Here is a 24,908-nt window from a genome sequence, read left to right on the forward strand (position 1 = left end):
CTCCTTGCATAGGAGAAGTGGTAGCTCTCTTCTTCGTTTTTTTTCTGAGAGACAGGTCCTTCCTGTGCAGAATCAGTGAGGGAAGTCTGTCAGAAGCCGAGGTATGCAACCGGTGATCGGGAGGAGTTTGTGATCCCAGGTCAGAGGCTGGGCAGAGAGATTTCTCCATGAAGATGAGTTTAAGCTCCTTGCTTTGGCAACGAAAGCACTTCTGAGGTACATGAGTTTCCCCCAAGCAGCAGACACGCTAGGAACGTCCATCCAAACTTCTGAGGTACACGCGTTTCCCCCAAGCAGCAGACACGCTAGGAATGTCCATCTGAGACTGGAACTGCCTCTCGGCAGGAGAGGCAACGTTGAAAGCCCAGAGACCCAGGCATTCACAGATAAAATTATCCCCGAGAGGAGTGAATGAAAACAAAGAAAAAAAAATTTTTTTTTTTTAAAATGGGGAGAAAAAAGAAAAAGAAAAGGGACAGGAAACAAATTCTACCTAACTATTCAATCTACTACACTATACAGCTAATCCTAAATTTAAAGGTAAGTCGTACAGAGGCACTGCCGAAGCTCTGACTTGGATCACGGGTGATGGAGAAGGAACTGACAGAGGGTTGGCAGCTAGTTAACTGCCGCTGCAAGCACAATACGAAGAGAGCACATGTGCAGCCCTACTGGGTACTGCTGTAAAAATTCTCCGACTAGAGGCACAGGGGCGTACAATCACCTGAAGTGGAGCACCCACAGGGACATCACTTGAAGAACAGATTTTAGAACATCAGTCTATCTTACCTAAAGCCTTACCATCCTCTGATGGTAACCTAAGAGGGTAACTTCTTCAGATACCCCCTTTGGGTGCCTATCCTTCAATCTGGTTCCCCTGGACCAACTTCCTCCTAACCACCACTCCCCGCATTCCTCAAGTCTTCCTTTTCAATCCTGCCACAGTTCTTTTGATCTTCTGCTTCCCAGGACCATTCCTGTCCTGGCTTTGTCTCTAAATGTCTCTCAAGGGTTTGCTGAGAAGTGGCTTGTCTTGAGCCATGCTATTCTCCAGCCTGCTTGTTCTTTCTTACAGACCCCTATTAAACTAGACCAATAGATTCATACAGGGAGCATCCCAATAACCACATCAACATACAGCATTCATAAATTATTATATAGAGCAGTTCCACATCCATCAGAAAAGTTACTCATTTAATTTTTAAAAGGATTTGAAATATATTCAAAATATTTTTCTATAGCTATTTAATTTTAAAAATTTAATATAAAATATATCCTGCTATATAATTATAACTTTTTATATACTCCCTGAAGTGAACTGTACTTTTCTCTTCTTAAAGACGCACACACAGAAGAAAATAATCTATGTGAAAACATTTAACATTTCTCTATACTAATGAAATTTTGCAGAACTATGAATAAAAAGGTTTTTATCTATATCATAAAATAAAATATACACATTTTTACAAATAAACAGTGCAGTTAGTACAGGAAATATTTAAATAACAATTCTGCTATCTCAAGAATGGCATTTATTTAAGAATATAGTTAGGTACAATAGCTGTAATAAAAAGGTACCTCTGGTGCAAGATATTCTGGAGTGCCACAGAAAGTCTTCATTGTTGCTCCATCCTTGATACCTTCTTTGCATAGCCCAAAGTCTGTTATTTTTATGTGTCCATCTTTATCCAGCATAAGATTTTCCAACTTAGATAAAAATCCAAATTAAAATGGTCATTAGATACACAATCCATAGACTTGAGTGAGTTTGTAAAATACTTGGATTTCTGCAGGTTATTCTTTTCAGCCCTGTTCACCCTGGGATAAGAATTATACTAGCTACCAAAGCACATATAATGTAAATATACATTTATATCATTTCCCTTAGGGATAACTTCAGAAAAGTAACTTGAGATCATTGGGCAGTTGACATACATGTAGTGAGAATACAGAAAACAGTCATACTACATCTAAGCTTCTTAAATGTTACAGTCGGCAAAAGCACAAATTTAAAAACAAAGAAACTCCTTTGCCCCTGCTTTTACTTAGAGCATCTTTCATAGGCCATTTCAATACTGACAGAGGTTTGCAGCAGTGACAAAAACAATGAATCAATTTAAAGCTAAGGGATCAATTTACAATAGCACACTGTACATGGTAAATATGCTGTAAATTTACTCAGAATTTGATAATTATATAAAAACTGAGAGAATGCTGGCACTATCCATTTCTGATGGCACTACCCATAGCTCATGAAAATAAAGCTCTGTATGCTGACGGTACTTATGCTATAGGGTGGGGTTTTCAAAGGAGCCTCAGAGAGAGAGGTGCTTAACTCCTACTGAATTTCACAACAGCTTGAATATTCATAGATTCCAAGGCCAAAAGGGACCATTGTGATCATCTAGTCTGACTACCTATATAACACAGGCCAGAGAACTTTCCCAAAATAATGTGTAGACCAGATCTTTTAGAAAAAAACATCCCATCTTGATTGAAAAATTGTCAGTGATGGAGAATCCATCATGACCCTTGGTAAGTTTCTCCAATGGTTAATTACGCTCACTGTTAAAAATTTACATCTTATTTCCAGACTGAATTTGTTTAGCTTCAATTTACAGCCACTGGATTTTGTTATATCTTTCTCTGCTAGACTGAAGAGCCCATTATTAAATATTTGTTCACTGTATAGACACTGAACAGACTGTAATCGAGTCACCCCCTAATCTTCTCTTTGGTAAATTAACTAGATTGAGCTCCCTGAGTCTTTCGCTATACAGCACGTTTTCTAAACCTTGAATTATTCTTGTGGCTCTTTTCTGAACTCTCTCCAGTTTATCCACATCCCTATATACACAGAGCCTTTCATCTAGATGGCTCCTAAAATGAACTGTGGACTGAAAGAATAGTAATAGCACTTCTCATACATTTCTGGTGAGGGAATTCAGCCATCATTCTTAATCAGAAAGAACACAAAAGTTTGTATGATTCATTTTTCCCCCTCAAATAGAAAAGCCAAGGAAAACATAGCCAATTTTAACTGCAAGTGAAAAATAGGACAAGGGAGCAGAATGTTCACACAGTCTGAATTTGTACATAGAGTGGGAAATTGACCAAGACACCACAAATACCCTCCATCACTTAGAAGAACTACCAGGGTCTTTTTCATAATAAAGTGGTCAATTCTTTAATTTCATATCCATGTGAAGATGCATCCCCAATAACAGAGTGCCCCTTCGTATTCTACCAAGGCACTGGTTCCATACACTTGGGGAGAATCAATCCCAAAAATTCGCTTTCTGCAGCAGTAGAGTATTCAAGTGCTTAGTTTGAGATCTTATAACAATCATGGCCAACAATAATATAGCTGTAATATTTCTGTTATAACAAAGTTTGGTGGATAGATTTTTTGTATTTAAGTGTAATCAGCTTCTGTGACTTTAAGAACTGTAACAGTCCAAACCCATTTTTAATAGCCTATGAAATGAACAGTCTTCTAAGTACCTTTAAATCTCTATAAACCACATTCTTCTCTGAATGCAGGTAATCCAGTGCTGATACAATCTCAGCTCCATAAAACCGAGCCCGGTCTTCAGAAAAGACACGCTCTCTTGACAGATGGAAAAACAACTACAACAGCAAGAATTTATTACATTTAGAATGCACATACTTCTGAGTTATGTACTATACGTTATAGACAATCCTGCCTGGAATCAGATATTTACCCAGAAAGGAACCTTTTTCCCCCCGGACACAGCTGTGCTCCGAAACATTCTAAAAGCTGCACCATAAATTAAATGATTAAACGTAAGTGTAATAATATATTTCAAATTCATAGCTGCTCTATTTGACAATTTGATGTACTATTAATTTTTATCAGTATATATAAACAACTAAAACAAATCAAAAAATTTTCTTAGCTCGTTACTTATTAAACCAGATTTTTATTGCATTACTTTAAAAGCAGGAGATTCCTTATTTGACATAAATTGGATTTCTCTTCTTCTGAAATGTCTCACAGTATGTGTTTTCATTTACAGCTCTGTCCTCAAAGTATCGTGTGCTTTGAAATTATAATATAAAAAGCTTCAATGGTGTAGAGAAAGCAGCAACAAGATGTATAAACCTCCTGCACCAATAAAGACAGACTTTAAGATACTAGTATAATTTTTGTTAACTAGGGGCTCACCCCTGAAAATCCTTACTCATGTATGTAGTCCTAACTCATGTGAACAGCCCCACTGATGTAGGACTACTCATGTGAGTTAGGGCTACATATATGAGTAAGTTAATGAGGGCTCAAAGACAGCAAATCCTAACATGAAACTGAATACAAAAAAATATAGGAAAATCCCAAAGCCTTTTAACGTGGTTTCCTTACCTCTCCTCCATTAGCATACTCCATAACAAAACACAAACGATCATGTGTCTGAAAGGAATACTTTAAAGCCTGAAACAAATTTAAACAAAGACTTAGCAGAGATCCCATATCAAGATTTACAAAAGCGCTTTCAGTGAAGTTTTAGAAACAGGGACAGAGAGAAAATACATTATATTGTAATAATATTTTATAGAAACTTCTCTCTGATACGTTCTTCAGCAGCATTTCTTCATCACTGATCCCATGGTGGTTTTACTAAAACAACATATAGGTCAGATATGGGAGTTTAACTAAAGTAGGGATCAATTCTGGAAAAACACACATGGATCAAAAAAAAATTGTCAAAGGGTTATATTACTATTGGACAGTTATATCTCTGTCCCTTCTGCTTTCTCTACTGCTGCTGCTCCAGGCTGACAGCCAGCCAGGGGATTGAGAAATTCTGTCAATATGCATTTACCATCAATTCACAAAAAACAGAACAGGCACGGACAGTGATGAAATGTCATGAAGTGCCTTCATCCAGTTGTGTCATGTGCATTTCTGCATCACAAGTCCCATCAACTTGTTTGCCACACCCTTGGATTTATTTTGTTTGGGTCATAACCCAGGCTTACAGCTAGATTTTCAAGCCAGGCAGTTGCAGCCCTTTGCTTTGAAGATATATTTTGATTTATGCAAGCATACAATTATCTACAAACAATGATGTCAATCTGGTGGCACATTTGAATCAATAACATCTTGTGCAGGAAGCGAGGATCAGATTTTGGGGTTTGTCAACTCTGACAGTATTCTGTCATAAAAAGTAAACAAACATATGCCATAGACTGGACACAGTACAGTATATTTTCAAAAGTGACCAATGATTCTGGGGGCCCAAACTGAGACACCATAAAGCATCTCTGATTTTCAGGAAGTGCTGAGCATCTACCCTCTGAAAATCAGGATCTTTGAAAGCGTCGCAAGTTGTCCACCCCAAAAATAAAGGTACCCCAAAACACTACTTACTGTTAAAAACCCAGACCTGTGAGACTTGTTTTATCATCATGATAATAAGGAGGAAAGCCGTAGCTGCCACAATGCTCAATTTGCTTACCAGATGTACGAAAAAAGGAGGAACACTTACTGTCAAGAATGGGTGCCTCGAATTCTGTAAAACCCGGTTTTCTGTCAGCGTGTGAGCTACTTCATCCTGCAATGCCACCCAGAGAAAGTTATCAATGCAATCACTAAAGAACAAAAGTTCGATTAACAACAAGAAATACGTGGTCACATACACAGGGTAAATTGCAACCCGGAGGTCACTCTTTAGAAGCTAGAGGGTTACACCAGGGGTGAACTGGGCCCAGAATGTTCTAATTTACTCACTTTTGCAACAATAACTTCCTTCTTCAGGATTTTCATAGCATAATATCGTCCAGTTGCTTTTTCTTTGACTAGAATGACCTTGCCAAAAGTGCCTTTTCCCAGTAGTTTAAGGTATTCAAACTCATTCATGGTCTGTTAAAGATATTTAAGTTAAATATAGGTCATGACCAACTTCATAATACATGTAAATACTGTCTATAGTAAATGAATTTACTGTTTTGGTCAGTTAAAATGATGCATATACGTTTATGATTTGCTTCTAGAGAGTTAAAATAAAAAACTAGTTCTTCAAAAAGAATATGATTGTTACACTTCCAAGGATATGACACTTCAAACCCATAGAATTGCTTAATAAAGAAAAAACTCTCCTCAATGTAACTGAGAATTTCTTCACGTGAAATAGGTAAGAGCCAAAATAGATGTTTTATTCATGCAGCCTGTGTCGGTGCGCAAGCTTGGGAAGGCCATCCACATCTCTCATTCTAAAGATCTGTCAGTCTGATTCCCACTCTGAGGTTCTGACATGAGAATAAGTCTCCCCATATTTATGGGGGATCAGCTTTGCTGTGACCCACGGAACAGTGCCAGAAAATGTGCAGAAACCACACTGCACACAGACTATCTTTCTCTTTCTTGTTTGTTTTTGTATTAGAAAAGGTGGAGGGAAAATAGGAAAGGGTTCGTCTCTTAGATCCTATTCCAGCATCTTCAAGGGATAGTGCCAAAGGGGTGACAGAAGATCTGTGTATCCAGGGGCTCACAAGTTCCTTGCTAGAAAGGATTATGAGATGCTCCTGATAACAGCTTTCTTGCTCCCTGAAAGCATGATGAACTCTACTCCCACACTGTATGCTCTGCAAGGACTGGTTTAGTTCACTTTGAAATGCATTAACAAAAGCAAGACTGCACTTTTGGTTGTGTGGGACAATTGGTTTCAGGATTTAAATCAGGGGTACTCAATTTTCTTTGTCAAGGTCCACATTTCTTGGTCAAAACATAGTCAAGGTCCAGACTCCAGAGAAAATAATTCAAAAATAACAACAACGATAATAAGAAGAAAATAAAAAGATGTCAGGGTCCGTTCAAATGCGTCTGGCAGTCTGGATTTGGCCCATGAACCACCTATTGACTATCCCCGATCTGAACAGTCATTCAGACCGATCCTTGCTCAGAATGAATCAGCTCACCAGAGCTGAGAAACTTTCCACCACCTCCATGACACACTAGCCAAGCTAGTGAGGTCCAGTCCTTTTAAAATTCACCTGCAGCATCCTACTAGAACCCTCCGGCAAGATGCTAAGGGTCCAATTAGTCGGGGTCATATTAAACTGATGGCAGCCGTGGTTCAGAGTGGCATATGGGTAGTTGCCCAGGTTGGTATACATTTAATTTTGTAGCATAACCAAGCGTCAAAGCATACGGTGCATGTTCATTAATGATGCAATTTGACAGGCATGATCCTTTTGCTGTTCATTGTTTTGGTTCATTTTCCCAAAACACAGGCACAACTCTGGGAACAAATGGAAGTGAGAGGGGCAAGGACACAGAAGAAAGCCTTACTATAATTTACAGAGTAGGATCTTCTCACAAATAAATATATTGCTATGGGGGGAGGGGTGTCTTAATGGCTGCCTCTCGCTTGGATTCAGTATAGTGCTCCTCCCCTTATAATTATTCGGGATCTAAAGGATTACTGGCTGACAGCTGACGCTGGACTCAAAGCTTGGAGCTGTGGCATTAGCTAGGTGTGCACATGTAACAAGGTTCCCTTTAAAAACACTGATCCTGCTATACTAACTTACCACTTTATGTTTTGGTTTTGTCATAGAAACTTCCATTTCTTCAGCACCTGAATTATCACTAGGGGAACCAGATCTAAAATCCATCATTTCCTCCTCCTGTTTCTTAAGGCTGTCTGCTACTGTTTGGATGGCTTTTGTCCATTCTTCCCTGAGAAAATGTAAGCAATGACATTTGTTATTCATGACCTCAGATTACCATCTGCCTCAGCAAGAGTCAGAAAAACATAAAGCTTGATTATCTGATAATGTCAAACCAGTTCAATGAATGGTGAAAAATCCCATGTGTTTTTAGATGTAAAAGTTGGTGTTCAAAAAAATACTTTTAATGTATATATCCATTATTACAGCTATTAATTGTTTTACAAACAGGAGATGACTCAAGTCCCTGCAATATGAATACAATAACTAGGACCTTCAATATATAGCAAAATTTCTAAAATGCACATTCAATCTTTAGGGCAACACATTGTCTAAGGATACACACATTACATCTCAACATTAGGCCTGCCAAAGCCAAAAAGCTACAAGGCACCTCCACAGCACAGAGCTATTTAACACACCCTCGCTTTTTCACAGTACATTGTAACAAAAACATGCAAGAGTTCGACACATAGTGACAACTCATCACATACTTATGCCATTTTTTAAATGAATATATGTTTTCCAGTACCAGATAACACTGCCCAGGGTTCTTGGGCTGTCAGAGAGGACACTAACTGTGTTGCAATGCTTGTATACAATATACAGCGTTTAACAAAATATCTCTGCTTTTGTCGGTTGTTCTCGCCTGCTTTGAGATTTCCCCCCCCCGCCCCCAAAAATAGTATTTTTGATCTGAGATGCGGGTAGTAAGTTACAGGAGCTAGGTTACAGGAACTAGGTTACAGGAACGTGTCCACAATTGTTTCAGCAATGGATACTCTAGTATCGCGCCCCTATTCCTTTGGAGAAACTCCAATTGCCGTGAAAGTGTCCTGTGGGGAATTTTACACTGTAGGAAGCTACTGGAGTGAATGTTCTTGCCATTCTGGTTCATTTCAATGCAAGTCTACCAAAACAACAACTCGCATACAAACAATCGCTTATTTTAAGTTTGTAACTGTAACCATGTCAGGTATTTTCCCTCATCCCTACCCCCAACTTGCTAGAAAGGCCAAAACAAAAAATAAAGTGGATTAAGTTTGGGTATCGGTAGATTGACAAAAGTGGTAATTAGCAGCGAAGGAAAAAGTGCTGGGTTTTTTTGGTGAATCTTATGAGGTTTCTACTGAGCACTTACCTACATTAGAAAAATGGGTCGAGATTCAGTTGGTGTATTAACTTACCTCAGTCTAGCCACAACTTTTTTCCTACCCTGGACAAACTGCAGTGCCTTCTACTTCAAATAAGCAGGTGAAGGTGTACTCAGGTAAAAAAACCTAGCCTACATCTTGACCTGCTCTGTCAAGTTAAAAGGTGTTGCAATATATACACACACTAGGAAAAAGATCATGGTTAGGAGAGGTTAATTAACACACCCGGGCCTGCAGACAAGCCCTTAGGAGATGAGTTCGCTATGTCCCTAATACACCCAAACTCTTGGTACCAATGGACAAGAGCCAAAAAATGGAAGTTTGATATTCTAAATGGCTGTGAAAAGCCCTGGAAACCTATTGGACTGGCCCACTTCTTTGTCCTTAAAATAAAATTTGCACTTGGTAAGCAGTATTCACCGACTGAAGCCAAAATAGAGCTGAAAACAGGAACATGCTTCCTTTTAAACTGTTTCCATAGACTTCATTTTCTAGATTTATTTACAGCACAATTCCTGACAAAGAACAGAATGAAGCCAAAGGAAACACCCCTGAGAAGCTGATGAATTTCAGAAATCTTTGCTGAATGACACTGCTCCACCAATTAACATCAACACCCACATTTTAGCAACCTATTTATTCAATATTGAAACAGCTACATGTGAAATGTCCTGCGATTATCATCATCATAAATACTGCACAGGACTATCCAATTTACAAAAGATTTTCAGAAGTGTTTGGCATTGGCCTAACCCTGCTCCCACTAAGTCACAGGTAAAAAACTCCCAGTAACTACAATCGGAGCAGAGATAGACCAGTGCTTAATACTTCGGAAAATCCCCCCCTACAGCTAGATAGGGAAAAGTAATTAAGAGCATTTAATTCTAAAATTCTGGAAAGAGTGACTCTGCAGCACAGGCTCCCATGATTACATTCAAAAGATCTTCCTAATAAGAAGAAAGTGTTAAAAATGTTTAAGATGCAGATACTGCTGTGTCCACTTCATCATAACATACAAATTTTTCAAATACGCCTCCACAACTGCACCTCCAAATATGCACTGGAGTGAACACACTAGAGTAAGTAGTTTGCAGGCAGATACACAGAATTTGGGGAGATATGTTTCCCAGGTGCATTTTGAGGGGCCATTGAAAAAAATTAGCTTTAGAAAGTACATCTTTCAAAACAGCTGAACTTCAGTTTGAAAAAAATTAGCTTTAGAAAGTACATCTTTCAAAACAGCTGAACTTCAGTTTGAAAAATAAAATAGGAAAAAACAAATACAAGGTCCAGGCAAGAGAGAGTATCTGGCATACAATTCTAATTAAAAATATAGCAGCTACACTGGCATTACCTTGTAAACCCCTCACTCTCGCCCTGCAGTACCTTGAATTTTTCACTGTCTGAATAATACACTTGTCCTATCTAGTTTCTTTAGGCAAATTATGTTCAATTTAGTATTCTCTGTCTGGAGAATATCTGCCTATCCTCAAAGAGGGGATGTGGAGTGAAGTTAACAAAACCTGTGGATTTTGTCCAGGCAACCTTAACTTGCATGATCAACCCTTGCTCAGAAGATCCTCAGACACTGGAGTCTTGAGGTGAGGCCCTTCAGATGCCAAGTGGTCACATCTGCACACGGAATAATAGTTTCTGAACAAAGGCACAGATTTTTCTTCAACATCAGGAATGCCTGTCTTTATGCCCCACCTCTAAACATTAAAAATAACCATTACAAAGAAAACATCCTTCCTCCATTTGTGTTCACATTTCCCCATTTCCCTCTTAAAAGCAGCTTTTGGGTTTAAAGGATAAAAGGACATTCAAGCTACATCTACTTTTAAGTCTATTTTTAGATCTCTTTTACTGATTTTGGGTGAAATGCCACTGACTTCACTGGGACCAGGATTTCACCCTTAGATCCTGTCTACACTGGCGGAGGCATGTAGGCTACGTGTAGCTAGAAGCCACAGTGAAAGGCAGTCTGTGTCCACACTCAGTGCAGTGTATAGCTACACAAGGCAGCGAAAGGCTCTGGGAGTGGGGAGGCAGTGGGGAAAGGTTCCTGCAGATCCCTGCTGACGGAGCCTTTCCCCAGGCACTGCAGCAGGAAAAGGCTCCAACAGCAGGATGCTACACTGCTAAAAATGGCAGTGTTGATGTGGGAAGCGCTGCGTGGGCATGCAGAGCACCACATACAGTATATACCTTGGGGTTCAGGCGTGTAAGGCACTCTACTCTACTCACCTAAGCCGTCTACACTGCTATTTATACCCATGCTAGCTGGGCGTGCAGTGTGTGTATTCTACATGCCACCGCAAGTGTAGATGTACCTTCAGACTATATTCCAAATGTATGTTGCAGAGATGACTAGTATTAGCAGTTCCAGGCTGTGATGCAGCCAAGGTGGATTTGATTTAACCATAGTTTTACATAAAAGTGCATTCTTGTTGGTTGTTATAAACTTAATACATATTCTTCACAACTCAGAGATAGATGTAGGTTTCATTTTTAGAAGGTACACACTATTCATTTTTAAACAGTGATTTATTTTGAAAACTTTTCTGATTAGTTTTACAGCTATATTAGAAAATGAATGAGTGATTAGTTGGTTATTTCATTTACCAAAGGTAATTGAAGTAGATATTTATGAAGTCATTGGGAGGTGAACTATCTCCAATTCAACAGGTTAATCATTAATATTTGGAGGATTTTCTTGCCATGCTGTATGAGGAGGAGAACATCACTAGACAGACATTTAAATTGTTCTATTTAACTAAAACGATGTTAAGTATTGTGGATTTTTTTTTCCAACAGCAAAGATATAATATTTTAACAAAAAAGCATATGTCCCTCACTTCTCACATTTATCTCCAGACTTCTTCTCCTTGTCCAGATCTATTCTGCCCCCAACAATCTTCTATTCATTGAACTTTTTGAAACTTTGCACTTTTAGAGAGAGGTAAGGGATTGACTCTGTGTACACAAATTTGCAGAGAGACAATAGAATTGAGGTCTTTTATTTTTCACCTCTATACGTTATTTATTTATTTTAAAACATTTTTGCTGTTAACAAGCATGTTACCTCTGGAGACATAAATCCATAATTTGAGAACTGAAAAACTAAGCATCTCTGATGGTATCTTCTAGACTGAGCACTGAGTCCCATTGGGTAGATAGAAAGATTAACCTAAATAATCTACACAGAAGCTTGTGGAACCCCATACAATTGGGTCCCTAATCCACGAACTATTGGAACTCATTTACAAAACTTTTCTTAAACATTACATGAATATATTGTCTCATACTCATATAGAATTAGAATGTATAATCCCTATTCCATGATGAGATATCTCTGAGCTATAATGTATCTTAATTAAAGCTATCTTTAGATCAGCTTTTTCCTCAAAAAGCATTTTATAAAAAAAATCTGATTTAAATTTAAAAAAAATCTGATTTTTCTGATTTTTTTTTAAAAAAATCATTGATTTTTATCCACCCTGGATGCAGCCTTTCTAATTGGTTGGGAGGGACGAAAGGAAGACTGAAATGCAACCTCCCTGAAATGGACGGTGTCTCATTCATTTTTGGGGCCATCTGCTACAAAGTGATAAAAGAAAACACGTAATTTACTTTTCTTTGCTTTAGTTTGTTTTCATCCTCCCCATGTCCTCATAACAGAATCATAAGCCATTAATATGACACCAACTGGAATCAATGAATGAAAGACTAAGTAGAAAATAAGCTAAGAGAATCAGGTAAAAATGTGTGGAGGTTAAAGACAAATATTGTGCCTGTCATACATAAGGGGGGGCTGGGATTTTAAATACCCCACAATGATACCGGGGAACAATCTAAATTCAACAGCTGAACAGCAATTTAAATATTTAAACAGCCAGTAGCTGTAAACAGCTACGCTGGGATTCTGTTCTCTCAGCAGGTAAGAGATCAATTCTCCATTAGTCAGAGTACAGGATACATTCTTTTAGCTCTGTTTCCTTCAACAGCTGAAATACAAGTCTCAGGCAGCAGCATATTACTTCTCTGTCATCACTTTTATCATCTTATTTACATAACCCATTAGCAGGTGGTAGCAATACAACTAACTTGTTCCTTAAAAAGGTGTCCTCAGAAAGGGTCAGTAGGCGGAGACAGCTCAACTCTGCTGGGATTTTTGTTTTGCTTTGTGCTGACCTCTCCCCGTAATCTCAAGGTGGGAGAACCTTTATTTCTTACGCAACGAGAGCCCTGAAATCAACAACTCGCGTGGGGCTGAGCACCCACCCTCTGAAAAATCAAGCCCCTTTATAAAGGTCTCTCAGGTTGGACCACCCCAAAATTGTGACATCCAAGATCATTTGTACTTTTGAAAACGTAAACCTATTAGATTCTAGACCTATGTCACCTGAGAAAACAGAGCTTTTGCAAGGTCTGCACTAATAGCGCTGAACATTCACATCTGCTTTTGCAAGTAGTTTATGTATTAAATATGAATGAAACATACCGCTCCTCTAGAGTCTCCACATGAAATGTTCTTTCAATTACTGTGGTCCACTGGAGGCATCTAATGATGAATGTGTTTGGTTTAGGTCGTTCTGTCTTCATCAGCTGGCATTCTACCACAATCAAGGAAGAAAAAGTCATGGTACATAAGCAGGTTTAAATAATCATTTGTCTTTATTCTTATCTAGCAAACTGTTGCAATTAATCAGCCACAGAAATCTCTAAGCACTTCTTTAGGAGACATAAGACAGTTTGCTATGCTGATGAAACCAATAAATAGCTCAGTAGATAGTCATTTAAGCTTTGCTTGAATCAAGTTCTATTTAGAAAGCCTTCAGAGCTGACCAGCCATATAGGGTAATGCCACTAAAGAGATCCAAACTCAGGTCCCACATTCCCCTGACCGTGTGGAGCAGAGCACATGACAGGGGCAGTTCACAGTGGGTCTGATTACTGCATCCACTGAGGTTAATGGCAAAGCCCTCATCAATTTCAGTCACACAGGATCAGGCCCATAGCTTTGAAGAAGTTAACAGAGAGTTTCAGAGTAGCAGCCGTGTTAGTCTGTATCCGCAAAAAGAACAGGAGTACTTGTGGCACCTTAGAGACTAACCAATTTATTTGAGCATAAGCTTTCACGAGCTACATCGGATGCATCCAATGAAGTGAGCTGTAGCTCACGAAAGCTTATGCTCAAATAAATTGGTTAGTCTCTAAGGTGCCACAAGTCCTCCTTGTCTTTTAGCAGAGAGTGTGTTTGCAGTCCTTGTTCTACAAAGACCCCTGTGGCTGACAGAAAGATCAACAAAACAGTCTCTGGAGGAAAGAACCTCCAGTCCTCATTACCTTATCATTATAAGGGGCAGATCACAAAGGGGCATTCTGAAAAGGACCTTCTTAGCATAAAAAACACCCAGAGAATGGATGTGCAGACACCCATGTTAAACTCTGGTGACAGCTTTCACCCCTGCAGATACCGCAACACAATCTAAACTAACAATTCCACAGAAGTAAGGATCATTTCACAACATCCATAAATCATAAAGCGGACTCCTTACACCGTCATTCACACAGCACTTTCTTCACAAAATTATTTTTGCATCTCTTAGGAATAAAGTGGCCCTTTTTTTCTTTCTTTCAAAGCCACATTTAGTATTTTACGGCCATTCCTCATGAGACAGACAGCTTAAGATCCTTCAAATTTGGGGCCAACATTGATCCTCATTAATAGTAGAATGGCTGCTGTAAGCTGAACAAACTCAAATAAGTTCAGTTAAGTTGCAATCGTCAGGCTATTTTAAGACATTTTTTGTACCTAGTTTTCTGAATTGCATTCAGCAGAGCTCTAATAATAATAATAGAGTTCCTCCTTCTAATGGAAACCTCAACCAATCGCCCAAATAAAAACAAAAAGGACCAAAAAATAAAAATAAAAAAGGGAAGAGTTGTTGAATGTAGCTGTTCTTGTTCCAGTATCAAGTCTCTTGCTCTGTGCTTTCTGAAAGCACTGCCTCATTATAATTTGGTCTTAAAGTTCTAAATTAACTTCACAGTAAACAAAAGGCCCTATAAAAAGTCAAGAAGACATCTCTACTTACTACTAAAGCTTCGAACAGGTTCCTCCTTCAGTAAGATACAATTTAGTAATGTGTATTGTCACTCTGGATCCATTCTTTTCTCAAGAGTATACACTCTAGCATTGTGAGGCAAATTTTATTATTGTGAAAACTTAAGAGTGTCCCATTTTAAATTCAAGCCTTTAATTAGCACATTGTCTGTAAGATAAAATATTTCTGCCAGGGTATTTGAGTTCTGTATTTTTGACAATATATTTCATGCCTCATTTGCTGCTGAAATTATAAGCTTTTCAACAAGTAATTTTGCATTTTTTAATCACAAGAAAATCTAATTTTTCTTTAATAGCATGCTGAGGTTATACTGTGTCCTACCAAAGAATTGCAATAAGAAAAGAGAAAGTTTATTAATGAGTCATGGAAAGGTTTTAGTGTGATAAACAGCACTTCCTCATTCCCTAGAAAAACGAACATTAAAGAACCACCACAAACAGATGCAGTTATGCTTTTATTATGCTGCACCCACCTCTACTGCATGTGCCCCTGTAGCTGCCACCATCTTTTAAGGAACTATAGTTTACACTGTATACTATGATAAGAGTTAGCATGGTCCAGTGGATAGGACTGTGGAATGAGTTCTACCTTTGGCTCTGCAACTGACCTGCAGCATGACCTTGGGCAAGTCACTTTACCTCTCTTTGCCTGTTTCCCCTCTTATTTTTAGTCTGTTTTGTCTAGTTAGACTGTATTCTCTTTGAGCAAGGACTATGCGTTTGAACAAATGGAGCACTGATCTTTGCTGAGGCCTCTAAATACTACTGTATAATACAAACAAACAATAATACTGGCTATAGCTAATGAGATTAAAAAATTGTGAGTTGTCTGCTATGTTTACCCTGCAGCCCAATATTATTTTTAAGAGACTATTAATAAAATTTTTTTACATGTATTTAGTCAATGTCCTTGTCATGGACCCGCTTGCTACACTACTTGATATCTATGAATAGATATTTTCAGCTAGTAAATATTTCTGTAAGTCACCATAAAAACAAAAATTAACTACTTAACTTCAGCATAACAAACTATGCTAGGCTTTTCAATACAGAGAACGGGACCAATTAAATATCAACACATTTCGTCTAAATCAGCACTGTCCATTGATATTTGTTAAGCTTGCTGATCCAGCAATCTTTAACGCATGCAGCAAGATGAATAATAGAGATTTGTCAGTTAATAACCACTATAATTCAAATATGTCACACACAAGTGTTTTGTTTGGTGAACAATATGCTGTCTAATTACTCTGCTCAATCATAACAGAACGTATCACAAAATGCAGTAATCTTTATTTTTAACTTGCATTACACTAAAGTACTGTACCACACAGATTTTTTAAAAATTAATCAAGTCACTACCCAATTTCCTCCAGACATAGCTGAGTCTCCTGGACTTTATTTTATCAATGAACCCAGGAAATACCTCTTTTAAAATAAATAAATAAATAAATAAATCTTTAAATCTGACAGTGCTCTTTGTGGTACTTTACAAACTACTCAGGACAGGTTACCATTTTTATATGTCAGTACAGCATCATGCACACCTATAGCACTCCATAAATAAAAAGTTATTACTGGCCCTATGATACTATGGATGACTGATATCACATTTTTATGTTCTGATATGAAAACAACCTCATGCCTCCAATATCAGCTGAAGATCACCTGCCCACTTAGAAAAAACAATCAATCCTGTCAAATGGACCCATACCACTATTCCCCATTTGCAACGAAGTCTGTACTATAAACTGCAGCCTGTTTAAAAAAAATGATGTAAACTATTCTCAAGAACCTCTTGATTCTTTCTTGGCATTTGGTCTTAAAATAAGTAGGACAGAGAAATTGTTTAACAGGAACAGACACGAAGACATTCAAATGCAAATGATCATTTTGTATTTGAAAGACACTTAGTATTATCCTAGTGACTTTCTAAAATGTCACAATATTTGCTTCCCTAGCACTTAAGCTAAAAGCCAGATTATTTGTGATGAAGGTGTCAAACTCTGCTCCCTATTTAATGACATCACATTTTAAACCAATAATGTCAAGGAAGACACCTTCGCTCCCCACTTTTTTTTTTTTTTTTTTTAATAAAAAAAAATTAAAAGGACAGACAGTAAGAAGAGCAGTCTGGTGAAGAACAGATGGTTTGAAAAGGCAAATAAGGAATGTTGTGTCTCATAGCAAGCCTTCTCTCTGTGCTACTGGATAGACCTAATCATACAATACCAAGGTGCAAGTGAGAACAGAGTTCTGAATGCCACCTTATCCCCAGAGTCAGCAAGGTATGTAAATTCATTGGACCCTGGAGATCGCTGATAAAATCAAGTTATCTACTGGAATCTGATCACCTTGTGCAAAAGGTCCAGAACACTGATAATTCTTGGCCACAGATACACAGTCCTGCCCATAAAACTACTACTAGTTTAGTTGGGCGACTGCAGTTATCATATACCAAATGCAACAAAACCTCTTATATTGAACATAGTCCACTCAAATTTTGATGACAGGAAAATAATCCTTTCCTTGTAGCAGGCTCTTCTCTATTTCCATGTTAATTTTTTCTATAAATTACCTCTTTCAGGTGCATAAAATTTAAAGGAGGGTTTATAATCTAATATGGAGATGTGTGTGACAACCAGAGATTACCATCACTATGAGTTCCACTGACCTAAGCCGTTCATAGCAATAGAATCTATTTGTTATTTGCCTGCATGATCTCTGGGGTGTTTTACATTATTTCAGAAAAGATCCACATGAACACTGATTTGCTAGAAGGTCTCTTACCTAATCTCTCTTGGGTAGTGCAGGAAAAACAAAATAAATTACCAATAAGAGCAGAGATTCAACCCTGCAAATCTGTTGGAGCTGCACACTCAGAAGGATTAGACATTAGTTTTGATGGAATAAACTGAAATCACCAACAAGTATTTTATGGGAGGAAATTTCCAAATTGTATCCTTGAACTACACAAACAGGTGAACGGAGATTTCAAAATGTACAGTAGGCAAAGGAGAAGCAGGCTTTTTCTTTTTTTCCTTTTTTAAATAAAGATAAGACTGATTTTACAGAGGCGGCTTTTCAGACAAGCTTTCACAGACAGTGATGGGATCAAAGCCCATTCCATCTGAAGCATGAGAGTCTAGACTGATCCTAGGGTAGTGAGGGACTTTCAGATTGCAGAACTGTAGATGCAACTTATATTTCTGCACCTACTGTGCAGAAATGTGGTTAGTATTGGACCCACTGTCTTATTTATTCTTCCTCGGGGGGGGGGATCAAACTCTTCTCTAATACCATCTGCCCCCTTCCTTCAGTGTGTTATTCTCACATGTGTAGCAGAAGGTGCGACTTATTCACAACAAAACTGGAATACTCAATATTTGAGTTTTTGCATTTCATTACAAATATGAAAATGGCCCTATTTTCATTTAAAACCTTTTCTTCTGGAAGATTAGACCACTGAGTGAAAACTAAGCTGTTTTCTAGTGGAAAACATGAAGATTTCAGGCAGCAACAGAGTAATTTTTGAGCAAAAGTAGTTTTGCCATGAAAAATCTGCAATTTCACAAGTTTTTGACAGAGAAAGAGCCACTTAGTTGAATTTCACTAAATAGCAAATATTTGGAGTTGTGAAATTACTGAAAACAAATTGAAAAGTTTTTATGTAATACTCTGGGGCAAGCCTGTCCCCACTTTTGCTAGTATCAACCTTCCCTGAGCCACTGCTAGCTATGTGTATCCCACTGGCAGAGTGAAAATAGTATTTTGGGCTGTGTTCTTCATCTGATACTTGTAAAGGAAGCCCGAGTTAACTTTATACATTTTGGATGGCCCTTTACCCAACTACAAGCATGCTTCACAGACTAACAGACTCCAATCCGAGACAAATGAAAGTGGGCGATCAGATTTGGGGGCAGAGAGACGTTTGAGCAGGCTCAGAGAGACAAGAGTGTAACATAACTGGGCCTCCAATGCCAACAGTATGCAGGTGATTCCCAGTTCTATTTAAAGTGCCAGAGCTCAGTGCCTCGTTGACAAGTAGCTGAACAAAGCTAAATCTGAGCAAGATGGAAGAGATAGTCTAGTGAGATCTAAATAGTTTTTTTATACCATGCTCATCATCATAGTATCTGAAAGCCTTCCAGTAGAGCATTAAGCAATGTGACCACACATTGGTCAAGTGTTTGTTCTTTCTCTCTCGTCTCAGAAGGAGAAACGTGCAGAAGTGTGTCTTATTTTGGTAGGTTTTTTTTTACAAAATAAATATGCCTGTTGCTATGTGTTTGTATTAGAGAAGGCAAGATCAAATAAGCGTGCCTTGCACTTGGAGTGGAAAGTGGTGAGGTTTTTGTCTCCCACACGGATAACCTTTACTCTCAATAATAAGGGTCCCACTTGGCCAAAAGAGCGTAGTTGTCAATTATGGTCTTTGTCCCAGAGCTTTAGATGGTCTTTTAGGTATCCTGAGTCCAGGCCATGGAGCGCTTTGAATATAAGGACCATGCCAGTGAATTTGATTTGAAGCCAGCAAAGAGTGTAGGAAGTTGTGATGCGTTCATGATAGTTTCAACAACTAGCCCAAACTACAATCACTGCCTCAAGCAAAGATGTCTGCCGGTTGATCATCAAGACAGTTTGCAGTCTTGGGATCCTCTTGGACTCTTCATTGCCACTGTATTTCCAAATACCAGCAGCTTCCAAAAATACTTTTCCTCCACCTCCCCATTCTTGCCAGGATGATACCCCTTATGGTGGACCTGTGTCTGTCTGTAAGATACTCTGATACCATGACAATGAGCTTGTTATACATGCCTAGACCAATAGGCTTGATCTGCCAAAAATTCTCAGAACCCTCAACTAAGGAATAAGTTAACCTCTTCTGAATGAGTTATGGAAGAAAAGCAGAAGAAAGGAGGTAATGCTCACCATTTTCAGACCTTAGCATTGACCTTTCCTCTGTAATTACCATAAAAATATAGTTAGCATCAACTTAATGAAGGCGTTAAAAATCTTCAGGGTACATATCAAGTGCTTGAAAAGACAGTCTAGGACTTTGTTTACACTACGCACCTTTTAGCGACACGGCTTTGCTGCTACAGCCGTGCCACTAAAAGACACTCAGTTTAGCTGCTGTTTGTCATCGAGAGAGCTCTCCCACCCACAAAAAACTTCCATCCCCAACAAGCAGTGGTAGCTTTGTCAGCAAGAGAGCGCTCCTGCTGACAAAGCGCAGTTTACACCGGTGCTTTTCATTGGCAAAACTTTTGTCTTTCGGGGGTGTGTGTTTTTTTAACACCTCTGAACAACAAAAGTTCAGTTGCCAGTGTAGACAAAGCCTAGGATTTAATGGCTTTCTGCTGCTTTCTTTACTTTTCTGACCTGTAAGGAGAAATCAGCATAAAGAGGGAAGCATTATAGGCTCTATCATTGCTGAGGTGAAAATACTAATCAAATCTCTCTTGGGATTGGCTTGGCAAGACAAAAGCCCCAAACACACTCTCTTGTCATTCTGGACTGATGCAACTTGTGATAACACGCTCGTTTTTTATTCCCAGCCTCATCTCACCCTAAAATAAGTGACTACACACCTATTGGGCACATGGGTACCAGGTCTGTCATGTGAATGGCTGGCACAAAGCAATAATTCCCAAGAACCTTTTTGTGTTTTAATAGGCCTCAGGATGCCCTAGAGGAAATCTGATTGGAGATTCATTTTTGTACCTAATCTTTAAAAGGCATCTATCTCCCCCCTCAATGTATGGAGTGCCCACTGCTGCTCCTCAGGCAGAGCTTCACTACCCAGCCTACCAGGCAGGGACGCTCAATGGAGCGCTCTTTATAACAAATGCTGCATGATTCCATTTGTAAAGCTGTGGGAAGTGAGGTGAAATGAAGGGCGGACTGCATATCAGCATGAGGAAGACAGACGTTGAGAAAGAATAGCGGACAATAAGATGGAACAGAAGCCAAAATAGGGGACGAACAGGTTAAAGAATATTTAAATAAGTTAGATGTATTCAAGTCGGCAGGGCCTGATGAAATTCATCATAGGGTACTTAAGGAACTAGCTGAAGCAATCTCAAAACCATTAGCTATTATCTTTGAGAATTCCTGGAGGACAGGTGAGTGGAGAAGGGCAAACACAGTACCTATATTTAAAAAGGGGAACAAAGAGGACTCAGGGAATTATAGACCAGTCAGTCTAACTTGGATACCAGGGAAGATACTGGAACAAATTATTAAACAACCAATTGGTAAGCACCTGAAGGATAACAGGATTATAAGGAATAGCCAGCATGGATTTGTCAAGAATAAATCCTGCCAAACCAACCTAATTTCCTTCTTTGACTGGGAAAGTAGGGAAATGTGGTCTAGATGAAATTATTATAAGATGGGTGCACACCTAGTTGAAAAACTGTCCTCAGAGAGTAGTTACCAATGGTTCACTGTCAAACTGGGAGAATGACTCTAGTAGGGTTCCACAGGGGTCAATCGTGGGTCCAGTACTATTCGACATTTTCATTAATGACTTGGACTATAGAGTTGAGACTATGCTTATAAAATTTGCAGATGACACCTTGCTGGGAGGGGTTGCAAGCACTCTGGAGGGCAGGATTAGAATTCAAAACAACCTTGATAAACTGGAGAATTGGTCTGAATTCAACATGATGAAACTCAATAAAGACAAGTTGCAATTGGCAACTCAATTAGGAAGGAAAAATCAAATGCACAACTACAAATTGGGGAATACCAGGACAGATGGCATTACTGAGGAAACACATCTGGGGATTATGGTGCATCACTAACTGAAAGAGAGACACCAATGTGAAGCAGCTGTGAAAAAAGGCCAGAATTCTGGGGTGTATTAACAGGAGTATTTCATATAAGACCCAGGAGGTAATCGTCCTGCTCTACTTGGCATTAGTGAGGCCACACTTGGAGTGCTGTATCCAATTCTGGGGGGGGGCACACCTTGGGAAAGATGTGGACAAATTGGACAGAGTTTAGAAGAAAGCAACAAAAATGATAAAAAGGTTTAGCAAACCTACTCAAGTAAAGGTTAAAAAATCCTGGGTGTTTAGTTTTCAGAAAAGAAGACTGGGGGGGTCAGGGGACCTGATAACAGTCTTCAGATATGTTAAGGGCTTTTATAATGAAGATGGTGATCAATTGTTCTCCATGTCCACTGAAGATGTACAAGAGGTAATGGGCTTAATCTTCAGTAAGGGAGATTTAGGCTAGATATTAGGAAAAACTTTCTAACTACAATGGTAGTTAAGCTCTGGAAAATCGTTCTAAGGGAGGTTGTGGAATCCCCATCATAGGAGATTTTTAAGAACAGGTTGGATAAACACCTGTCAGAGACGGTCTAGGTTTATTTGTTCCTGCCACAGCGCAGGGGGCCGGACTTGGTGACTTCTCATGGTGCCTTCCAGCCCTACATTTCTACGAACATGGTAAAGAATGCCCAGGAGAAGGGAAGTAGGAAGAGGACCAATTTCTATTATCCCCTGAGCCCAAAAATTCTCTTGTTGCCTCTGACACACAATTCTGATTTTAAAATAAATAAAAAAATTGAACACACTCCATCAATTTCAGGGCCTGATCTCATGCCCATTGAAGTAAATGGAAAGACTCCCATTGATTTCAACACACTTAGGACCATATCCAAACAGCAAACATGTAGTTTAGGGTTGAAAGCCCTGATTCTGCAATGTTCTTAATCTTATACTACTGAATGGGTTTAGCCATGTATAAGTACTTTGCTGAAATAGGGCTTAAAGTTAGCTATTTTTCCTAATGTACAACGTATAAGAAGAGTAAAGGTAAAATAGTAAAAGAGTATTTTGTATTGTAACTATAAACAACAATTAGTAATTTCAACTAGAAAAGACTGAAAAATAACAGTGTATTACATAAAGTAAATGCAATCACACCTTTGCATTAATCATTTGTACTTCAAAGCTACAAATCAGATTAACACTGCAAAATCCAATATTGCATAAAATTAAAACTTTTTATGTTTTCATAGAACATTTGTCTTGAGCTGATTTTGATTTAACATGAAAGATATTGTGTATAAGGGCTATGCTTACAATAATTCTGTAAAACCCATACAGCAAGAATGAGAGTGCCTGTGAAAATGCTTACGAGCTACGGAGAAATTATTTAAAGGGGATTCCCGTTGGTCAACATCCTGCGGCCGCTCTTTGTAGCCAATGAATGTGCCATCGTTCTTCAACAGAAAATACCTTGGCCTCCATGTCTTTATGTATTCTCCTGGAAAAAACAGAGCAGAAAAGACAGTAAAATATTCCATATATTCCATCCTAATTCCTCATGTTCCAGAAGTCCAATGAGAACCTCTTTAAAATATTAATACTGTACATCCTCTTAATACAGAAGGCATTTTAATTCATTGTTTGTTCTGCTGAAAACAATGGAAAAAATTAGGCATCAGTTCAGATATTGACAGCGGATTTAACCATAAAATGGGACTTCATAAAAAGTAAATAGCTATATTTCCCCCATCTATGCCTATTTCATTCAAATTCTGCAACATCTGCCTTAAATGCAATTTAAAATTTAAAAATCAGAGCAGATGTCCTATGTATTATTTTTGCCATTGTCATTTTTCATACTGACACGTGGAGACATTTTTTTCATTTACATTTTGCAGCGCAAGTATTTTAAACAATGGTGGGTAATTTAGTAATTAGTCAACTGCTTTATCAAACCCACAATAATTTTTAGAGCATAAAGAGGCAATTCTCCACCTAAGTTACATAACATCACTCACTCCTCTAAAAGAATGAAGCACAAGAGAGATTGCAATGTGAAGGGTAAAAACCTAACTTTTAATATGCAAAAGTTCTAAAAGTCCTTCAAAGTGCTTGCTCTCTCTTTTCTGAAGAAAGCATCCCTAAAGCATACCATGCCACTGGTCGTATGAATGTTTTGCAGAGATAGTGTATTGTTACACACAAACAATACAGCCACACACAAACTCCTGGCAACAGAAGTAACAGTGATTACAAAGATCAAATCTCTATTTACTAGGGAAGCAGAGTGGTCTACTTGACAGGGCATTGGACTGGGATACAGAAAACATGGGTTCTATTCCCAGATCTACTACTGACTTGCTGTGTAACCTTGGGACTCCAGCCCCACCTATTCCCCCACTTCCGCTGAAGCCCCGCCCCCATCCACTCTTCCTCGCTCGCCGCTTTTCCCCTCCCACCTTCTCCTGATCCAGGTCAGGAGGGACTTGCCTGCGGAGTCACGGTTGGGAGCTGCAGCCGCCCGATGAAAGAAGAAAGCAGCCCCAGCTCAGTAGGGGCTGGAGCGGGGGTGATGACTGGCGCCTCCCTGCCTACCCCGCTCGCAGTAACCAGACTTTAGGTGTCTGGTCAGTAGATCTGCCAGGTCCCCTTTTCAATCTGACCTTCTGGTTGAAAACCAGGCTCCTGGCCACCCTAGGCATATCACCTCCCCTCACACTGCCTCTGTCTCCCTTCTCACTCTTTGCCTTTATCTGTTTAGACTGTCACTCACCACAATGCTGCAGCACCTAGCACAGTGGGATCCAATCTCAGCAGGGCCTCTAGGCACCATAAGTAATTTCTGAAGAATTATTTCTATTGCATTGTGCCTAGAGGCCCTCAATCCTGGTGTTAAACAAATCCAGGGACTCTCCTCCAAGCTTTCTTCATCACTTGCAATTTGCTAATTTCATTCAGTTTCATTACAAAAAGCATGCAGGTGCACATACATACAGGAGAGTTCACTGTAGCAAGATATAATGATCCTGGCTGGTTGTTTGAAGGGTTTGCTCCCAAATTAAATAATAGACAAAAATTACAAAAAAAAAAAAAAAAAAAAGGCACAACAGGTTATTGACCAAGACTCCTTTATTCAGCTCTCTTCCC

The 24,908-nt window shown here is 38.9% G+C and overlaps 1 protein-coding gene across 8 annotated transcripts in view; it reads right to left on the reverse strand.

Annotated features, from left to right (window-relative positions):
* Positions 1-24,908, reverse strand: part of AKT1 (AKT serine/threonine kinase 1) — a 116,021-nt gene that overhangs the window by 38,928 nt on the left and 52,185 nt on the right. For all 8 annotated transcript variants that reach the window (XM_037901060.2, XM_007067988.4, XM_043548573.1 and 5 more), the window contains 8 exons: positions 23,131-23,259; positions 13,348-13,459; positions 7,552-7,699; positions 5,750-5,881; positions 5,508-5,573; positions 4,382-4,450; positions 3,505-3,630; positions 1,579-1,707 (listed from right to left, as the gene is read on the reverse strand). In XM_037901060.2, coding sequence (XP_037756988.1) covers positions 1,579-1,707; positions 3,505-3,630; positions 4,382-4,450; positions 5,508-5,573; positions 5,750-5,881; positions 7,552-7,699; positions 13,348-13,459; positions 23,131-23,259 — 911 coding nt within the window. The remainder of the gene's footprint in view (positions 1-1,578; positions 1,708-3,504; positions 3,631-4,381; positions 4,451-5,507; positions 5,574-5,749; positions 5,882-7,551; positions 7,700-13,347; positions 13,460-23,130; positions 23,260-24,908) is intronic.

Source organism: Chelonia mydas, chromosome 6 (assembly GCF_015237465.2).
Source record: "Chelonia mydas isolate rCheMyd1 chromosome 6, rCheMyd1.pri.v2, whole genome shotgun sequence".
Classification (NCBI taxonomy): domain Eukaryota; kingdom Metazoa; phylum Chordata; order Testudines; family Cheloniidae; genus Chelonia; species Chelonia mydas.